At 37.8% G+C, this 22,149-nt stretch overlaps 1 protein-coding gene across 50 annotated transcripts in view; it reads right to left on the bottom strand.

Moving 5' to 3' along the window:
• STAU2 (staufen double-stranded RNA binding protein 2) overlaps positions 1-22,149 on the bottom strand; it is a 296,365-nt gene that overhangs the window by 125,546 nt on the left and 148,670 nt on the right. For 42 of the 50 annotated variants that reach the window (XR_011493134.1, XM_070481057.1, XM_070481050.1 and 39 more), the window contains one exon: positions 3,737-4,041. Coding sequence is in view for 49 of the 50 variants with exons in the window: in XM_070481057.1 (XP_070337158.1) it covers positions 3,737-4,041 (305 nt within the window). In the remaining variant the exon portion in view is untranslated. Of the gene's footprint in view, positions 1-189; positions 4,042-22,149 lie in introns of those variants that run through there. The other 8 variants (XM_070481062.1, XM_070481060.1, XM_070481069.1 and 5 more) reach the window with 1 other exon arrangement.

The raw sequence follows: 22,149 nt of genomic DNA, 5'->3' as shown, positions 1-22,149 counted from the left end.
GCCCCCCCATGCCCCGTCTCAATATAATCTGTGTACTAAGGTCATATTGTTAAAATATGTTATGCATAATATATGTTAAAAATAAATATTTAAAAGAAGCCTGTTAACTACAAAAGAAACCTGCCATAATCATATTAAACTTCAAAAAAGGAGACATATTAGTTGAAATGTATTGTTTGAATTGTATTTGAAAAGAAAGTTTTTAATTTAAATAGCTATTTCAAAGCCTTCTACTGACAATCTCATCTCGCTGGAAATGGCACCAGCTAGAAAAGTCCCTCTACAAAACACTCCTTGACTTTGTAAACTAAGCTAATTATGATTTAACTGAAACACCACCTAACTGCTTCTTTACATTCTTTATGTGAGAAAAACAAATGTAGTTTATCATATTTTACTCTGAAGGTTTCAAAAATAACACTGTTCAATGGATGAAGATCACAAGGAAGGGAACAGACTAGCAAATGGAAATTAAATCCATCTAGAAAGGATAATTTACTAAAATAATTCATTGTCATTTCGAATCTAACCATTTTTCTAATGACTCATTTAAACAAAGGAACTGCTTACATTTATACAAAGAGACGTCTAATATAATTAGTATGGAAAAGCATATTAAAGACGTAAAAACTTAGAATAATGTAAACTATAGCACAACAAAACAAAGTCTTCTATCTTAGCTCAAACCCACAGCATTTCAAGAATGTCTCTTCTCTAATAATTTTCTTTAAAAAGCTGCATGATTTTGAAACATTTTGGCATTATAATTAAAGAGTATCAAGTATGCACAACAAGGAAACTTGTAATACTATGGCATGACTATAATTGCAAATGAGTTTTTATGAAATGCACAGTTACAGGAGCATCCTGACTGAGCTGGACAAAGCTGGGGCTGCACAGAACCAGTCACATAAAACTTTTTTTTCTAAAAAATAATCAAACAATCAATAAGAACATTCAGATTTTAAAAGAGGTTAATTAAAATACACTCAATAAACTTCAAAGAAACAAATAAATATCTATGATAGAGAGCCAAAAGCTTGCATCTAAAATGTGATAAAAACTTCTGGTGAGTCCAAGCAAGAATTACTGAGAATGTGCAAGTGTTCGGTCACGTTCTGCTCTGTGAAGCCAGCTTTGTTAATAATAACTTTAATTGTATAATAATTTTAATTATTTTGTAGATTTAAGCAAATAGATGTGAGCTTAATACCAACATTCTGGTGAGCAAATAAGCTTTTTTGGAATTTATAAATTTCAATTAAAGATTGGGTAGGGAAAAAAATTTAAAAGTTAAAACAACTTAGTTTTCAGTATACTAATATATTTTTACTTTGTAATACAATATAGCTGTCACATACAATGGCTCTGGTAGGCTTAAATCAGATTTCAACGGGCAAGAAAGGCCAGAGACAGGTTTATACAATATTCAATAAGCAGTAATATCTAGTCAGTGTACAACAACAAAATTAAAAAAAAATACTAACCTAGAAAGACAGAAAAAGAATTTATTGTTTTTAAATTCCAGAAATAAAAATAACAGAATAGCATGTAGTCCATAATAAGCTGGCCCTATAATTTCTAAACTATAGTCCAATTGAAACATTTAAGAAATAAAAACAATCTGCATGTTTTTCTACCAGGTAAATATACCTGAGAGAGTTACCTATAAAGAAATAGGCTTTAAAACTCTTAATCACAAAGAACCTTCTACTGTGACAGTAGGAAGATGTGCTCCATGCCTGACAGGACGCTAAGCCGTTTCCCACAGAGATCTGTGCATTGCTTGGCTGCAGGTTACGATCCACCAGTGACACCACACTCCACATTAACAACACCAAGCACATTTGACCAAAGAAGCACAGCAACGTTCTCAAACCATCTGTTTATATCCATTAGTATGTAAAAATCACAGTACACAAATTTGGAAGTGTTTAACTTGTCCATAAATAAGAGTATATTATCTCAGCATAAGCTTTAAAAAAAAGGTCTGAGCAGTCAGCCCAATAATAGGGGAAACAGACTCTACATTTTGACTAAAGTAAAGATATTTCAAAATTATAATTGTTTTCATTGCCAAGAATTAACAAATAAATACAAATTCGAAAATGTAAGTAGTTCTTCTGGCAGCAAAATTACATCTACCATGACATCTCCAGGCAAAAAATCAATTCAGAGTTTGAAAGTAATTTGTGCTTTGTTTCTATAAAAATGCAGTGTTACTTTCAGACATTTCTAAATGACTAGATTTGTAAAATAAGCAGTGAATTTCTTTTCACCACAGTTTATTTCTAGATCATCCTATGCAGATTATGGATGGAACTAAAAATTACTTAGCTTTGTCCTCAGTACTTTAACTATATGAATCCAGGTCTTTTTATTTGAAACAGTGATTTATTGTCATTCTTCAGGTGAACAACAAAAACAAATTCTAAAATTTTACCTTTAAATTAAGCATTTAAAATTTCAGATGACAGAGCCAATAACTGGTAACAGCTTCTTTAATTTCATATTAATAGTCTAATTAAAAACACTAACAACTACCTGGCAATAGATTTGAAAGAATCAGTTTTCTGTGAAGGACAACAAAAAACATGCAGGATACCTCCCCATACACATGATCTTTCTTATTTTATATCTAAACTTGTAAAATTTTTAGGAATACATGATCATTCTACACAATACAGATCTTCTAGAGCATTTCTAAAGGAAATTACAGTTTTTGGTCTTAAGGAATAAGACTAAGATGGAAAAGGGGATGAAAACAGTGAAATTGGAGGGAGCAATCCACTCTGTCTACGCACAAGCACGCTGCTGTCCATCCAGGCGAGTCAGCAGTTACAGTTCAGTACATGAATTTCAAGGCAACTAAGAAATCGAAACACAGGTATTTCCTCTTCCTTGAGTTAACAATTCTTTTAAAAGCTCTATCCATAAAGGATTGTTGGGCTTTGTTTTTTCAAAAGGGAACAAAGAATAAATAGGAAAAAAAAAGTTTCCATCCCCAAATTCATATACACAAGTTAAATGGGCTGTAAGCTAGTTTTAGACTGCACAGTGAAATGGAATTATTGGTACCATCTGAGGCAGTTGCTTCCCTAGATGGTTCAAAACATGATCCAGTAAAACAAATGTTTTTATGCCTCAAACAACTAGAGAGCATTTCATTATTGTTCTAATAACTCGTTTAATGAACTCCTAAGATAACTGATTTTCTAGGATGTGGTACCTGAACGGTACACCTAATCATTACTAGCAATAGAATGCCAAGTTCAAAACTGCTGTGAAAGTAAAATCATTATTGAAAACTCAACCTTACTATAAAATGAGGGAGAACTTAGTGCCAAATACTAATACCAAATGTATGAAGGCAGACTTTCTGTTTATGGAAGACAGAGTGAGGAGATGGGTGCACCCAAGCAAGACCAACCAGAAGACAGAACAGAGAATGAAAAATGCCTTAAAAAAAAAAAAAAAAAGGAAGAGGAAGAAGAAGGAAAACGGAGGAGAGCCAGGCAGCAAAAAAATTACTGGATAGAATGAAAATCAAAGAAAATGCGGCATGTGCATACGACTTTCTTTTTTCTGTCCTCTGTGTTTCTAATAATTTACAATGTAAGTGGCATACAGGTCACACTAGCAGGCAAGAATGAGCTTTCTGATGGATAGAGATGAAGGATTTGGGGCTAATGAATTTTTTTGTTTTCTTGTTTTTGTTTTTGCTTTTAATTCATACCTGAAAGCCTTGAATCCTTGCTAAATATTCCAGTTGTTTTGAAGGTTGTACTGGAGAACAAGGGGGAGTAGGAGAACTCCCTTTTAAACCTACGGCTTCAGCTGGAGATGTTCCATTCATAAGGAGTTCCCTGGCAAGTGTAGCTGAACTATTCGATGTGGGCGATATACTGAAGAAAGAGCTTGAGGGTTGGTTCATATCTTTGGGTGACAAATAGCCTAGAGTAGTGCCAGAGATTACTTTGTGGCGGCTGGCTTCCATCTCTTGATAAACATCAGGAGACAAGTGAAGAATTCCTTTTGGAGCTATAAATAAAATGAAGGAACATTGTTATTATACTTAAAATAATTGAAACAGAAACATGTGATAGCATTATTAACTCAGTGATTTCACCTGGTGTAGTAACAAAGCAAAGAGAAACACTGTCAATCAAGCATCCTCCTTATACTTGTAGAAGCAAATTCCTAAAATCAGAAATTTAAAAATACACAAAAGTGATTTCAGTGTACTTTGCATGTGGTGAGGAAGCTGTGGAGGAACAAGGGTAACTGATGTGAGGAAGTGCAATAGGGGATAAGATTAGGAATGTGCAGTGTCTTCACCCTGCAATTTAGTATTTTATGATCTCATAAAAGGACACGAAACCCTAACATATGCAGCAATTGAGACACAGCAGGTAAAATTAAGGGTGGATCAGTCCAAAACATCTGAGGTACAAACTCATGTCCAGTGGCCTACTGGCGCTCTCCTCTCCACAAGGATGTCCTACAGACAACTCTAACTCATTAACACGTCAAGAAGTGACAGAGCATCTTCTTTCCCAAATTAGCACTGTCTCCTATCTTGCTTATCTTATCATGATACCACCGTCTATCTGCTCAGTTGCCCAACCAAGACTCCTGGCAACCATCTTTGACTAACCCACAAACAAGTAGTTACCATGTCCAGTGAGCCTGGGCTGTGTTATCAGTTGGTGGGGTTGTAAACACACCAAAGAAGCACCTTCTTTTGACCACCATTGGTCTCAGAGATGTTTCAAACAATATTTTGCACTGCTTGTTCTAATGCCTTTGGATCATATATTAACAATTCTCAAATCATGATGTCATCTTTTACAATTATTGGTAAATCACCACTTTTGGAGAATGTACTCTGAGAGACACAACTTAATTCCCTTGCTCTTGCCCCCCTCTCCGCCGTTAACTTTCTGATGCAAGCCCTTGATGTTTCTCCCCTAGGCTACAGTAACAATCACGAAAAGTTCTCACTGCTGTTAGCCTCCCCAGCGTCCATTTCTCAAAATGTGTTCTATAACATGGTCCTAAATAAAAGGGTTCCGTGATAAATAAATCTTGGAAATTATGCAAATTATAGCACATATGCCCCTTTTGGAAGATTAAAAATACACATTAGCATAGTAAAAACTCTGAAAAGTCCAGAAGAACAGAAATCTATTCAACTTGCTTTAATCCAGGATTTCCCAAATTTATTTTATATCCGAGCTTTTTACATAACATTAATAACATCTAACACTTTGGGAAATGCTAGAAGCTAGCCATTCTCTTACTTAAAAGTCTTTACTGGTTCCCCATCACTTACACTATAAAATCCAAACTCCTTAGGATGACAAATGAAGCCCTTAATGATGTGGCTCTCTCCTCACCTCTCTATCCTCATCTACTAAAGTCTCCGTGAAGATCTCATTCCCCAGGCATGCAGAGATTAACACTTCTTTCAACACTTCAGGCTGTTTGAGCCCACCACACCTTTATTTCTATTCTATTTTTCAGTTACACGCGTGCATGCACAAACACACACACACACACACACTTAGGGAAGCTCCTCCTGCTACGTTTCAGGCACTGTGCTAACCAATAATGTCCCGACCTCAAAAGTCACGCTCAGTCTATTGAGAGAGAAAAACGAAAAGGGATAATATAATGTAGTACGTGCCTCAGTGGAGATGGGTGTAGAGAGCATTGGGAACGGGAAAGGAGAAGCACTAGGAGCTCGGGAAAGGCTTCTGGGAGATGATGCTGACAGTAGATTTCAAGGGATGAGGAGAAAGAAGCCAATGAGAAAGACAACTGAAGGCGAATGCACAGCATGAGCAAAGGCAGGGACCAGGAGAGTGTGTGTTCCAGGGACCTGAGGCAGTTCCTTCCCACCAGAGCATGAAGAGGGAGCTGGGACTGCAAAAGGTGAGATGCAGGTAGGCAGGGGCCAAGCTCCAGATGGCTTTAAAACATAAAAGAGGTCTTTCTTTTTTTTTAAAACAATTTATATAGCTTACACTAATACATCAATCCTATTTTATGGATTTACTTTATGCCCATGTGTTAGTTTTATAATCAGGAAGAAATTTCAATAAAGTTTTTTTAAAGATAATACACGCATTGGAAGAAATGCAGATAAATCTTCCTAGCCAGATGAAACTACTTTTAACATTTTGCTTTAAAGATGCTTTTAGTCTTTTTTTCTATGTACTTTTTTGTTGTTAACTTGAAAACATAAGTTAAAGATCATCATACCATATGATCTTGTTGTTGTTTACAAAACAATACACTTCTAGTACTAATTTTAAAAGCATAATATTTCATTATATGAACTGTTTCCCTAAACAATCCCATGTTGTTGAGCATTGAATTTGTTTCCAATTTTTTGCAATTATAAACTTCAAAAAAGTTGTACCCAATTTCACCCTCCTATATTAACATATGGAAGTGCCTTTTATCCTATTTTGATAATGATTATTACTAAGAAATCTTGCCACTGCTCTGTTACTGTAGATAGGTGGCAAAGATTTTTCAATAATAGTATCCAACACCAAAATAGGCAAAAGGTACTTTCAGCCCCATCCCCTGACCTCAGAGAAGTGCGATTGGCTGGAGATCACCAGAAGCCAATGATTTAACCAATCATGTCGATGAAATGGAGGCTCCACAGAAACCCCTAACTAATGGAGTTTGGAGAGCTTCTGAGTTTCGAACACATCCACATGAGGAGCGGGTGGTGCACCCCAACCTCACAGGGACAGAAGCTTCTCTGCTCCACACCCTTCTGAATCTCACCCTGTGCACCTCTTCATCTGGCTGTTCATTTTATAACCTTTATCATAAACCACTTATAGTAAATGAAGTATCTTCCTGAGTTCTGTGAGCCCTTCTAGTAAATTATCGAACTTGAGAACGGGGTAGTAAATTATAGAACTTGAGAACGGGGTTGAGAGAATGCCCTGAATTTACAGCTGGTTGGTCAGAAGCACAGGTGGCCACATGGTATTTGTGACTGGCATCTGAAGTGTGGCAGTCTTGTGGGACTAAGTCCTTAATCTGCGGGGTCTGTGCTAATTCTAGATAGTGTCAGAATTGAGTTGAATTGCAGGACATCCAGTTGGTGTCTGGAAAATTGGAAAATTGGTTGGTACAGAGAAAAAATCCGTATACATTTGGTGTCAGAAGGGTTATGAGGACAGTTCATATGGCAAAACTGATCAAACTATACACGTTATGTGCAGTTTATAAGACTTCAATTATATCTCAATAAAGTTGTAAAAATATCTGCCAATTTGGTAAGTGAAATGTCAGGTTATTTTTTGTTTTTTCACTAGCTGCCTAAATACTATATGTAATTCTTATTTAAAGAATAGCTTAAATATTACAACTCTAAATTCTATACTCAATTTAAAAAATCCAGAACCTAACAGGATTACTCCAGTATTGTTATTATACAGCAGTAATGAGCTTGCCAATAGCAATATTATAAAGCAACAAAAACGCTCTCTCAAGACTCAAGAGAGGCATTACATCACAGTATAAGAACTCATGCAGAGTTCAAGCTCCCTTATTCTACAGTAAATGACTTTTCTTCATGAATAAAGAAGATTCCTTTCTACAGAGCTAAACTAATACAACAGTGATTGAAAGAGTGTAAAGACACATGGATTTATGCGGTCAACTACCGAATGACTTTCAACTTGAATATTAGTAACAGAGTGTACGGATCGATCACAATTCATTTAGGTTCTTCCTATTGTAAATTTATGTAGTTTTTCAGTAAGGTAAGACCTAAAAGTAGAATCAAGGAGTAATTTAGGGTATGCATATTTAAGGACTTTTCACTTATTTTGCCTTTTAGGCCTCCTGGAAAACTCTATCAATTTATACCTCTATCAGCAGTGTGTGACTAAACCTGTTTTCCCACATTTCTGTCAAAACAGATTTTAGATATTCTAAATTATTGCCATGCTACAATGTTTCATTGTTACATCAATTTGCATTTATTTGATTACTGTGCAGGATAAACTTTTTCTCACGTGCCCATGCCTTCTTTCTTGTTGGCCTTGACCTCAGTTTCGCTCACGAACTTCAAAGGTATTCCTCTTGCTCAGGCTTGTTACATCTATTCTATTCCCCCTCTATCTGAAAATGCCCTGAACTCACTTTGCCAGCATCTATCTTCTTTCCCTGCTTTTGCCTTTAATACTCCCATCTTGGTACTGTAGGTCTGTAACCGTTGTACACAGCTACACTGGAGACACAACAGTGGCACTATTCTAGCACTTTACATGCATTGTCCCATTTAATCCCCACAACCATATGGAATGGGCATTTTCACTTCTCTCTACTAGAGAAAAAATGGAAGCATAGAGAAGTGATGAACCCCAGCAAGGTCACAGCTAAGATACTAAGTAGCAATGCTAGAATTGGACTCCAGGTAGTCTGTTTCTAGAGCCTGGATACCTAATCGTTACATTAAATGGTCTCCTGAAAGACCACGTAGGGAACTAAATGCAATGTCCAGCCAGCTCCACACACCTAGGTTTAATCCAGGAAATAAACTCCATGCCTGGGGTTTGCCTAGATTAGCTCCAGGGTTGATCCATGCCATCTTGATTGTCCTTAGATGTTCCAGAGATGGGCTCACCAAAATCTCCCTCAAATATATGATGCTTACACAGGATTTTAAAAGCCCAAACTTGCCAGGGACTGTGACATCTTATAAAATGAGGAATGCCAGGCCACGGTGCCCATTTTACATGCTTTTCCCATTAGGTTTGCACGTCTCTCAAATAGGCATATAATGCCTCTGGCACGCAGAGCCTCCTGGAGCATCTTCATGGAGCTCCAGTTCTTACTGGAAGAGTTGTACGGGATGCTTTGAAGTGAGATCTCTTAAAAGGTTTCCTCATATGAATAGATAAGCAAACTCAGCAGAACCTTGCTTTTCTGTGTTCACTAATGTCATGATTTCTTCCAGAGAGGCTGAAGAACACAAATGTTGATGAGTAGTAAGCAGTATGAGAACAACAGGGCAAGCCAATATAGCAAGAAAAACAATGTCACTACACTGGTCCCAATGTTAATGCTAGTCTATAAGGAAGGATTTCTCCGCAAGTCCATGGAATGAGTGCATAGCTAGTTCTTAATAAAATGAATTTGTCACCTTTTATACCAAAGCTTTGAAAGAAAAATCTCACAGTATGTTTCCATAAATCAGCTTGAATTTTTGCCACAATACTGTTGGACTAAATATTTTGCTTATAAATACTCAAATACTCAATAATACTCAGGCCTACTTCTGCCACAGTGAATTTTTCATAACAAAAAACCATAATTCACATAGAGGGAAAATACTTCTGTAAAGATTTTATTTTTTCCTTTTTCTCCCCAAAGCCCCCCAGTACACAGTTGTATATTCTTTGTTGTGGGTCCTTCTAGTTGTGGCATGTGGGATGCTGCCTCAGCATGGTTTGATGAGCAGTGCCATGTCCATGCCCAGGATGCGAACCAACAAAACACTGGGATGCCTGCAGCAGAGGGCGCGAACTTAACCACTTGGCCATGGGGCCAGCCCAGGAAAATACTTTTTTAAATGAGAGAAAGAGCAGAATGGTGGTGGGTTCTTCTGATTGAGATTTAGCACAGGTGGGTAGACTGTGTCTACATAGATATCATCGTGGATTTTCTTCTTTTTTTTTTTTTTTGCTGAGGAGGATTTGCCCTGAGCTAACATCTGCTGCCAATCTTCCTCTATCTTGTATGTGAGCTGCCACCACAGCATGGCCTCTGACAGACGAGTGGTGTAGGTCTGTGCCCAAGAATCGAACCCAGGCTGCCGAAGCAGAGTGTGCTGAACTTAGCCACTAGGCCACTAGGGCTGGTCTCTCATGGATTTTAATCCATCATGGTGATTTTACCATCACCACATTTTAAAAAGAGAGTTAATTATTTGTGTATGCTTTGAAAGCTGATGCCTCAGAATTTTATTCCTCCTTTGATCAGAGACAACATTTTGTTTAGTGATATCTCAGAAGACAGAGTCCTGGTCCTGACTGGCATCAAGTATCTTAAAACACGCCTCCTAATTTTTTGGAAATGTGTTCCTGCCAATTTAGAACTGGTGATCTGAAAAGTTAGCTGTTTGCTACTGGCAAAATTGATCCTTGATGAGTCTTTTGTTGTTGTTTTTAACCTTCTCTTGTCTAAAGTTTTAAGTGACATCCAGGTATAAATACGCTATGTGACGGATTTTCCTGTTGGTAAATGTAAAGCTCACCTCTTCTAGCATTTGCTACTTACTAAATTTCCCTTGTGTGTCCTGATGGTGGTAAAATTTCTTTTCATCATTCTAATCTGTTCAATAAACCTTATCTTTGAAGTTTCAAAAAAAAATTACAATTAAAAAATTCCTAAAAACTGGAAAATGGACTGCTGGTTCAAAACAGGAAATCTGACCAAGTATGAGCACACAGCAAGATTTATCAGTCTTATGGTGATTTTAAAAAATCATTCATATAAAAATCCATGAAATCCAAGTAAGGTCTCTCATCTAGTTCACTGTATTGCATCAATGTCAATTTCCTGGCTTTGATAATTTACTATAATCATGTAACATGTCACCATTGGGAGAAGCTGAGCGATGGGTACATGCAACCTCTCTACCATTTTTACAACTTTAGAAAGTTAAAAGTCCCAATTACGTGAGAGCATAGTAGTGCTGCTCCAGGCCTCTCCCTCAGTACGGAGGCCCCAGCACAAGGCAGTGCTGAGCCCTCCAGGTGGAGGATGGTGGCACTAGTCCTAGATCCGGCCCTGAGGACAAGCAGGGCCAGACTGGCAGCGCCTGTCCTTTGAGGCCTGCAGCTTTGACCACTGCCTCCGCCTAACGCACAGCCCCTGGGGCCCCAGGCTGTGGCTGCTTGACGTTTAGTTATGTGAGAGCAAGGGAGATCCTGGTGGCAGTGTGGGTCCCGTGGCTGGGACCCTGCTCATTGCCAGGAGAGATTAAGGCCATTTATTAGGTGAGAGCACATGACCCAAGAAGGAACTCACTGGACCCCCAGCCATCCTCTTGGAGTGCAGGGATAGGCAATCCATCCTCCGCATGATCTTTGGCTACTAAGCCGACTGGATCTTAGAAATCGCCCCTGACCGCCGCCCTGTTGCTGAGAAATGAAATAGGGGCTGTTCTTATGAGACTCCACCCATCCTTTCCCACACAGTTCCTTAGCAACTTGGTGGTCCAGCAGAGGCCCTTGGGTCCCAGTTCTGTCCAATTTTTAAGCCAAATATACACTATTTAAATGGAGACAAAAATCAGTAATGCAAAATTTGAAGGAAATTCTTCTGAAAGTTAAACTAAAAAATGACAATGTTGGTTAAAAGCAATACAATGTGAAAAATCAACTGAACAGGTAAATAATTTGTTAGAAATTTATTTTTAAGGTCAGTTTCAGAATCACCTTGGAAGGTAAAGTTCTCTTAATTAGTAAAAATTTGGTCACATCTCACATTATAGATGAGACTAAAACTGTTCTGGATTAAAAAGAAACAGCTACGTTAAAAAAAGGTTACTATTGAACAAATGAGCAAAATGATGTATTTTAATGTGCTGAAAAAGCATAACTTAAATCAGTGGTGGAAATTAACTTTGTTCTTGCCCTGAGAGTTGGATGAAAGCACTGCTTTTGTTACCTTATGTGTTTTATTGGTCTTTCCCCACCCCCTACATTTAACATGATGTATGTGAAGAGCTGTTAATTTGGTGAATGTTTATGAATAAAGTTACTGACAAAGGACTTTTTGGCAAGATGTACAAGTCTTCTGGTGAGCACAGTAACAAGAGGGAAAAGTGCTTAGTCCAAAAGGCAGAACGTCAGGGCAGCAGGCTGACAGGGGGCCACGACACAGCAGCTGGCACACCCAAGAGACTGGTTCAGCTGTGCAATGGGGAGAAGGGAGATGACAAAATGGCAAATGATAAATGCTCTTTAAAAAAACGAAAAAAATAACAACACAGAAGGGGATTTTTGAATATTTCTCTTTTTTAAAAACAATAATCTGAAATGAACTGGGAAATGCCTTTGGAAAGCTTGTTCAACTATACAAATGTACACTAGCTTAGTATAGCATAAAGAAAGGGCTAGTCAGAATTTTTAAAAAATTGCTATTTTGGGGGGGTTGGCCCCGTGGCCGAGTGGTTAAGTTCGCGCGCTCCACTTTAGCGGCCCAGGGTTTCGCTGGTTCAGATCCTGGGTGCAGACATGGCACCGCTCATCAAGCCATGCTGAGGCGGCATCCCACATGCCACAACTAGAAGGACCCACAACTAAAAATACACAACTATGTACCAAGGGGCTTTGGGGAGAAAAAGGAAAAAATAACTTAAAAAAATTATTTTTTTCTTTAAAAGAGAAAAATAAAAAGTACATAATGCCAAAGAATAAGAACTTGGGTATGGTGAATAAATTCACCACACATCTTAATAATAAAGAAGGTCTCACTTAGGTAGCTTATGTAGAAGAAAGGTTTCAAGGCTCAAAATTCTCAAAAGACAGAACCGTGAATATTTCCACTGAGTAAGACAAAACTGTTGCAGTGAAAAAGAAGTTGAAGAGCAGCCTGCGAAGATAAGAAGTCATGTTCAATTATTAGTTTATTTAAATGGTGTAAACATGTTGCTGGTAAAATAAAGATCATTCTCATTGGTTATCTTTCTTCACAGAAAAATCTACTAGTGACCATATCCCCATGACTAAGACTGTAAAAAAGACCAAAAAATGGATTATATAAGCCTGCCATCTGACACAAATGACCAACCTCTCAACAGGAGGAAGCACACAGTGAAACGTCTAACACAGCAGCCCCCACCACTGCACACTACTCCTCTGCTGGCATCACTGAGCACTGTTCCAGATAGCTCACAAAACAATATCGTTAAAACTCAGAGTCCTTACAAATAGCAGGCTTTGCATATATGAGCTCAGTAACCCTCACAATGACCCTAGGAAGCAGAGATTATGATTAGGCCCATTTTGCAGGGGAAGGCTCTGAGGCACAGAGAGGTTATGTGATTCACTTAAAGTTACAGCCAGTGAGTGGCAAGCTCAGGACCAGAGCCAGGCATCTGGCTTTGGAGTCAGCACATGTAACTACTGTTCAATCAGTGAAACAACAAACAAACAACAAAAACAAGAAGCATTATTCTTCATAAGTATACACTGAAGTTCTGCGCATATGGACTCTTGAAACATTCTAACACCATGACAGAGAAGAGAGACTGTTAAGAGACTGAACTTAGCATGAAGTGTCTCCTGTTTTCTTTTTTTTTTTTTTTAAAGATTGGCACCTGAGCTAACAACTGCTGCCAATCTTTTTTTTTTCTGCTTTTTCTCCCCAAAGCCCCCCCAGTACATAGTTGCATATTTTAGTTGTGGGTCCTTCTAGTTGTGGCATGTGGGATGCGGCCTCAGATTGGCCTGATGAGCGATGCCATGTCGGTGCCCAGGACCCAAACTGGAGAAACTCTGGGCTGCCAAAGTGGAGCGCACAAATTTAACCACTCGGCCACAGGGCTGGCCCCTCTTCTTTTCATTTCAGACCTGTTTTCTAGTCTCAACAAACCAGACTCTCTCCTCAAGTACTAAAGTAACAGAAAGATGGAGAGGAGAGCCATGGAGGAGTTACTTTAAAAAAAAAAAAAAAAAGATTCTCATTGTGAAACTACCATTTGGGACACATGTAAAAATAATGTGCTTGGCCCATGTTACAGTTTTATTTTTTGTAAGAAAGTAACTTCAAGTATTAGGATAGCGTAACAGAAAAAAGCATAGTTTTGGGATAAAGAATTTAATGTACATAACACTTTCTTTTAATTCTCCTCATATGATATAAATTCTGATTAACAATTTATTACAAATTAGTCTATGTATTACTCAGAAAGTTATGACAGATTCCACAATATTATGAATAAAAATGAATTGACTGGAATTGCAAATATTAAGTACTTACTCAATTTTAAAATTGCTATGTAAAAATAACAAATTCATTTTTTAGGACCAGGAAAGAGGTGGCCTAGCAAGACAGAAAACTTAGATAAAAACCACTTTAGTTCAGTCAAACACACAGAAAAAACCGCTGTCCCACTCTTACCCATGCCATCAAGGGCCAAGTGGAGAGCCCGGGCTTCACCTTCACCAAACTGTAATGAGTTTCCCCAACATCCCCACCGTGGCAGTGCTGGAGAAGGCCGGGTGTTGATCCTGCCCGGTGGTACCAGTGGAGATCACACAGGGAGCCTGGACTTCTACCTCAATTCGGCAGTAATGAGACACCCTTTTCCCTCCCGGCTAGAGTGGTGTCAGGAGAGGAACAGTGGAGAGTCAGGATTTTAATCACCACCTAGCAGTAATGAGGTCACCCCCACTGTGTGTCAGTGAAGACCACGTGGGGGCCAGAATTCCCATGCCACTCAGCAATAACAAGAGTCTCCACCTTGGGTGTCAGTGGAGGCACTGTGAGGAAACTGGACTTGTACCTCCAACTAGCAGTAACAAGGTGGTACCCCTCACTCCACACGCCAGAGCAGTGTCACAAAAAAACAATAGAAACAGAAGGTTTAAATAAGACCCAGAGCTTCATAGCATAATATGAAAATGTCCAAGTTCCAATCAAAAAATCTTTTTCATACCAAGAACCATGAAAATCTCAAACTGAGTGAAAAATAAAATCAACAGATGCCAACACTGGGATGACAGACATTTTACAATAATCTAACAAAAATTTTAAAGCAGCCAAACGCTTCAGCAAACAAGTACAACCACACTTGAAACAAGTGAAAAACAGAAAGCTTTGGCAAATAGAAAGTCTCAGTGAAGAAATGGAAGACAAAAAGAAGAACCAAATGGCAATTTTAGAACTAAAATATACAATAATTGAAATAAAAATTTCAGTGATGAGTTCAAGAGCAGAATAGAGGGGACAGAGGAAAGAACCAATGAAGAGGAAGTTAGAAAGATAGAAATTATTCAATCTGAACAACAGAGAAAAAATAGACTGGAAAAAAAAACAAAGAACGCCTCAAGGATCAGTGATACTATAACAAAAGACCTAAAATCTGTGCTATTGGTACCCCAGAAGGAAAGGAGAAAGAGGACGGGGCTGAAAAAGGACTGAACAAATAATGGCTGAAAACTCCCCAAACTGGCAAGAGACATAAACCTTAAAGATTCAAAATGCTGAATGAACACCAGGCAGGATAAACACAAAGAAATCCACACCAAAACACATCATAATTAAACTTCTGAAAACTGAAGACAAAGAAAAAAATCTTGAAAGCAATCAGAGAAAAGCAAGACTTAACCTTAAGGGAACAACAAGTCAAATGACAGGGCATTTCTCATCCCAAACTACGGAGGCCAAAAGGACATAGCACAATATTTATCAAGTCCTGAAAAAAAAGGAACTGTCAACCCAGAATCTTATATCCAGAAAAACATACTTTAGGAAGGAAGGGGATATCAACACATTCTCAGATAAAGAAAAACTGGGACAGTTTTCACCAGCATATGCCAAAAGAAAGGCTACACCAAGTCCTTTAAGTGGAAAGGAAACAAACAAAAAGAAACCATAGAACATAAAGAAGGAAGAAAAAATAAGGTAAGCAAACAATATGGGTAAATATCCTAGGATTTCTTTCTCCTCAAGTTTTTTCTGAATTACGTTTTCCAATTGAAGCAAAATTTACTACTATCTGATGTGGTTCTAAATGCATGTAGAGAACATACTTAAGATAATTATAAATGGGGGGGGTAAACGGATAAAAAGGGAGGTAAGATTTCTATACTTCACTCAAATTTGTAAAATAACAGATCAGTAAACTAAGTTATGTATACATAAAGGCAACTACTTAAAAGGCTATACAATGAGATACAGTCGAAAACACTCTAATCAAAATGGAATTCTAAAAAGTGGTCAAGTAACCCACAGGAGGCAAGAAAAAGAAAAAGAAAACAAATAGAAAAAATAAATAAAACAGCAGACATAAGATGTAACATATCAACAATTACATTAAATGTAAGTCATCTAAATATACTAATTAAAAAGAGATTGGCAGAATAGATTAAAAATTACAACCCAATTACATGCTGTCTAAAAGAGAATCACTTCAAATGTAACAATATAGGCAAGCTGAAAGTAAAATGATGAGGAAAAAAGATACATTTTATAAATACTAAAAGAATGCAGGATGTTCTACTTCCAAATTTAACAGGAGGAGATCTATGCCCACCCCCTCAGCAAACTACCAAAACTGGAGAATATTAATTAAAAAAAATTTTTTTTTAAGTCTCTGGAAATTATTCTAAGGGCATACAGCAAATAAGGAAACATTTTCTCACGTCACAAAGAATTTGGCTGGACTTTGTTCCCAATTCCTGGGAGGTAGCCTCTAAATCCTTGGAATTTCCTGAGTGACAAGAGTGTCTCTGTTATTTATGGTGGGCCCCTTGGACTACTTCAGAGTTTATGTTACTGAGATGACTCAAGGTGGGGGGGTGGTCATGACAGAAAGACCAACCATATGATTAGAGGGTTGGAGCTTTGAGTCACCTGATACCAACCCAACGTCTGAGGAGGGGAGGAGGGCTGGAGATGGGTACTGACTTCATGGCCAATGATTCAATCAATTATGCCTGTGAAATGAAAGCCCGTAAAAACTCTGAACAACTGTAGAAACTTGAGTGCAGCCCCCTGGTTGGCAATCCTCTGTCCATATTATGCATTGCTGTGTAGGGAGGATGACTCACTGGAAAGGGACACCAGGACAAGGACAATTGAAGCTTTTGTTTGGAACCCTCCCAGATCTCAACCTATGCGTCTCTTCTTTTGGTTGATTCTGATTTGCATACTTTTTGCTATAACAATATTGTAATCATAAGTATAGGACTTTCCTGAGTTCTGTGAATCATTCTAGTGAATTATCAAGTCTCAAGGGTACTGGGAAGTCTTGAATTTATAGCCAGCTGGTCAGCAGTGAGGCCCCCAACAGTAGCTGGTATCTGAAGTTAGAGCAGTCTTGTAGAGAACTATGCCCTTAACCTGTGACAGTCAGCCTAACTCCAGGTTTTGCATCAGAGGTCACTGCACATTTATTCAAAGAAATCTAATAAATCTTGGTAGAACAAGAATCTGTGGCACCTGAGCTACAACCTGTTCCCTCCTCACATGCACCTAAAAAGACGGAGTTCTCTTTCTCCTCAACCTCCCATCAAGGAATATGGTATCTCACTAGGAAGAGCAGGCCACCAGAATATCCCATTTCCCCCAACTCAAAGCTGCAAAAGCTAAATTCCTCATGTAGACAGCCAAGAAGTCAGGCGATGCCTTCTCCCACCCAGCCAGCACTCAGCCAGTGAAGGCTCTATACAGGCACGGCAGGCTGAGAACACTTGGAAACTGACAGCCCTCTCCTCACCTTGCTCATAGGAGAGAGGGTCATGTCAGGAAGGACAAGCCAAGAATACCAGCGCCCACCTGCCCTGCTCAACACCCTGCTCATACAGCAAAGGTGTCACTCTCAGAGAAGTGGGCTGCAGTCCCATCCACACTCTGAAGCAGTGACGCTGAAATTCTGCCCAGAGGGTAAGGTAGTCCATAAAACCAGAGCTCTGAAGCTCTCCCAAGGGAACTGACTTTATTGGAAATGAAAGGTGGGGAAGTTCAAGCTTAAGGGCACTCTTGAAAACATTGGATTTTGGAGGTAAGCAATTCACAGGAGTCTGGTAACTTCATGAAAGAAACAGAAGGCTACACTCTAAACTGGTTAGTTTTCTAGAAAGAAGCAGGGAAAGAGACAGCCAGTAAGAAGATTGCCCTTGGGATCAGAACAAATATTGATCTTATTCTGAGGCCCAAAATATTGGCCTCAAAAACTATCCTAAAAAGGGACCCAAACTTAACTGGATCAGACTGGGAGCAATTTATGTCCCAAGAAAACAGTAGGGCTATATGTCAGCAATTAGTGGAGCCTAGTAGCTAAGTGTTATATCAACAGAGGCAGAAAGCGTAACTAGAGACCAGAGAGAGAGAGACAGCAAAAGGGAACTCTACTAAATCCACTGTCATTCCATGTCACCAAGCACATGTTGAAGACTGTTTCCTCTGAGAGGCAATATGAGTCTTCATACTGCAAGAGAAACAGACTTCACAAAAATAGTTCAGCTTTTCATCTAAGAACAGGAACAAGGCAGGGATTCCTATTTTCAACACTTTTATTCAGCAAGTACTGGAAGTTCTAACCAGAGCAATTAGATAAGAAAAAGAACTAGAAGACATTCAAATCGGAAAGGAAGAAGTAAAATTATCTCTGTTTGCAGATTACATGATCTTACATGGAGAAAATACAGAAGATTCCACAAAAAACCCTGTCTTCATTAGAACTGATTATTAGATGACATTTATTAGAACTAATAAATGAATTCAGCAAAGCAGCAGGACATAAAGGCAACACACAAAAATTAGTTGTATTTCTATACACCAACAACAAACAATCTGAAAAAGAAATTATGAAAACAATTCCATTTACAACAGCATCAAAAAGAATAAAATACTTAGGAATTCTCTTAACCAAGGAGGTGAAAACTTATACACTGAAAACTATAAAATATTGCTGAAAGAAATTTAGGAGGACACAAATAATGGAAAGAGATCTTGTGTTCATGGACTGTGAAACTTAGCATTATTAAAATGTTCATACTACCAAAACAATCTACAGATTCAATGCAATCCCTATCTAAATCCCAGTAGCTTTTTTTACTGGGAAAAAAAAATCCTAAAATTCATATGGAAGCACAAAAGACCCCAAATAGCCAAATCAATCTTGAGAAAGAAGAATAAAGCTGGAGGCATCACACTTACTGATTTCAAAATATATTACAAAGCTATAGTAACCAAAACACTAGGGTACTTGCATAAAGACAGGCATATAGATCAATGAAATTAGAATAGAGAGCCCAGAAATAAATCCATACATATATGATCAACTTATCTTTGACAATGGTGCCAAAACTACACAATGGGGGAAAGGACAGTCTCTTCAACAAATGAGGCTGAAAAAAAACTGGATATTGACACACAAAGGAATGAAACTGTACCCTTATTTTACACTATACACAAAAATCAGCTCAAAATGGATTAAAGACTTAATCATAAGACCCAAAACTAATAAAATTCCTAGAAGAAAACAGAGCTGAAAAGTTTCGTAACATTGGTCTAGGCAATGATTTCTTAGGTATGATACCAAAAGCACAGGCAAAAATAGACCAAGTGGGACTACATCAATCTAAACAGCTTCTACACAGAAAATGAAACAATCAACAGAATGAAAAGGCAACCTATGGAATAGGAGAAGATATCTGTAAACCATATATCTGAAAGGGGTAAATATCCAAAATATACAAGGAACTCCTAAAACTCAACAGCAAAAAGACTAATAACCTGGTTTAAAAATGTGTAAAGAAAGGACTTGAACAGACATTTCTCCAAAGAAGACATACAAGTGGTTAACAGGTATATAAAAAGATGCTCAACATCACTGACGATCAGGGAAATGCACATCAAAACCACAATGAAGCATCAGCTCACATCTAGTAGGACAGCCATTATACATATATATAAAAAAAAGAAGTGTTGACAAGGATGTGGAGAAATTGGAACTCTGGTGCACTATTGGTGGGAATGTAAAATGGTACAGCCACTATGGAAAACAGTACAGAGATAGATACTGTAATAAGATTACAAAAAGAACTACCACATAAAACAGCAATCCTACTTCTGGATACTTATCAAAAAGAATTGAAAACAAGATCTCAAAGAGATATTTGGACTCTTGTGTTCATTGCAGCATTATTCACAGTAGTCAAGAAGAGGAAATAACCTAAACGTCCACCAGTGGATGAATGGATAAAGAAAACGGGGTTTATACATATAGTAGCATATTATTCAGCCATAAAAAAAGAGGAAATCTCATCATATGCAACAACATGGATGAACCTTGAGGACATTATACTAAGTGATATAAGCCAGTCACAGAAGGACAAACAGTACATGATTCCATCTATATGAGTTATCATAAGTAGTCAAATTCATAGAAACGGAAAGTAGAATGGTGGTTGCCAGGGACAGGGGAGAAGAAGAAATGGAGAGTTGCTGTTCAATGAGCATAGAGTCTGAGTCACACAAGACGAAAGAGTTCCAGAGATTTCCTGTACAACATTGTGCTTACAGTTAACAATACCGTACTGTACACTTAAAAATTTAAGAGGGCCGATCTCATGTGTTTTTTACCACAACAAAAAAATAATAAAATTAAACTTTAAAATAATAAACATTCTATACACCAACAACGAACACGTGGTATTTGAAATAAAAAACACAATAGCATTTACATTAGCACCCAAAAACAATGAGATACTTAGGTATAAATATAACAAAATACATACAAGATCTATACGAAGAAAACCACAAAACTGATGAACAAAATCAAAGAAGAACTAAATAAATAGAGAACTATTCCATGGTCACGGATAGGAAGACTCAATATTGTCAAGATGTCAGTTCTTTCAAACTTGATCTATAGATTCAATGCAATCTCAATCAAAATCCCAGCAAGCTATTTTACAGATATTGACAAACCGATTCTAAAGTTCACATGGAGAGGCAAAAGTCCCAGAATAGCTAATACAATGTTGAAGTAAAGAACAAAGTTGGAAGACTGATGCTACCCAATTTATTATACTTACTATAAAGCTTCAGTAATCAAGGTAATGCAGTATTCATGAAAGAATAAATAAATAGACCAATGGAACTGAAGAGAGAGCCCAGAAATGGACCTTCTGTAAATGTAGTCAATTGATCTTTGACAAAGAAGTAAAGGCAATAAAATGGAGCAAAGATAGTCTCTTCAACAAATGGTGCTGAAAAAACTGGACATCTGCTTGCAAAAAAATTAATCTAGACGCAGACCTTATACCCTTCACAAAACTCATAGACCTAAATGCAAAACCGTAAAACTCCCAGAAGATAAGACAGGAGAAAATCTAGATGATCTTGGGTATGGTGATGCCTTTTTAGATACAACCAAGGACAAAATTCATGAAAAAATATTGCTAAGCTGGACTTCATTAAAATAAAAAACTTCTGCTCTATAAAAGATAATACCAAGAGATTTAGAAGACAAGTCACAAACTAGGAGAAAATATTTGCAAAAGACACATTTGATAAAGGGCTGTTATCCAAAATATACACAGAAATCTTAAAACTCAACAATAATATATCAAACAACTCAATTTAAAAATGGGCCAAAGACCTTAACAGACACCTTCACCAAAGACACGCAGATGGCAAACAACCATATGAAAAGATGTTCCAAATTATATGCCACAAAGGAAATGCAAAGAAAAACAAGAGATACCACTACACATCTATTAGGATGGCCAAAACCTGGAACACTGACACCACCACCAAATGCTGGCAAGGACATGGAGTTACAGGAATTCCCATTCGTTGTTGGTAGGAATGCAAAATTGTATAGCCACGCCGGAAACATTCTGGTGGTTTCTTCAAAACTAAACATACTCTTAACATACAATCCAGCAATCATGTTTCTTGGTATTTACTCAAAGGAGTTGAAAACTTACATCCACACAAAAACCTGCACACAGATGTTTACAGCAGCTTTATTCATAACTGCCAAAACCTGGAAGCGACCACAATGTCCCTCAGGAGGTGAATGGATAACTGTGATAAACCCAGACCGTGGAATAGTATTCAGTGCGAAAAAGAAACAAGCTATCAAGCCATGAAAAGACATGGAGGAAACTTGAATGCATATCACTATGTGAAAGAAGCCAGTCTGAAAAGGCTACATATCCGTGATTCCAACTACATGATGTTCTAGAAAAGGCAAAACTACAGAGACAATACAAAGATGAGCAGTTGTCCAGGGTTGGGGGGAAAGACGAACAGGCAGAGCACAGAGGATTTCAGGGCAGTGAAAATATTCTGTATGATATTATAATGATGGGTATATATCATTTTACATGTGATCAAACCTATAAAATGGACACCACCAAG

This window comes from Equus asinus, chromosome 12 (assembly GCF_041296235.1).
Source record: "Equus asinus isolate D_3611 breed Donkey chromosome 12, EquAss-T2T_v2, whole genome shotgun sequence".
NCBI lineage: Eukaryota > Metazoa > Chordata > Mammalia > Perissodactyla > Equidae > Equus > Equus asinus.
Note: the sequence above shows the minus strand (reverse complement) of the source record. Positions and strands in the feature narration are given on the sequence as shown.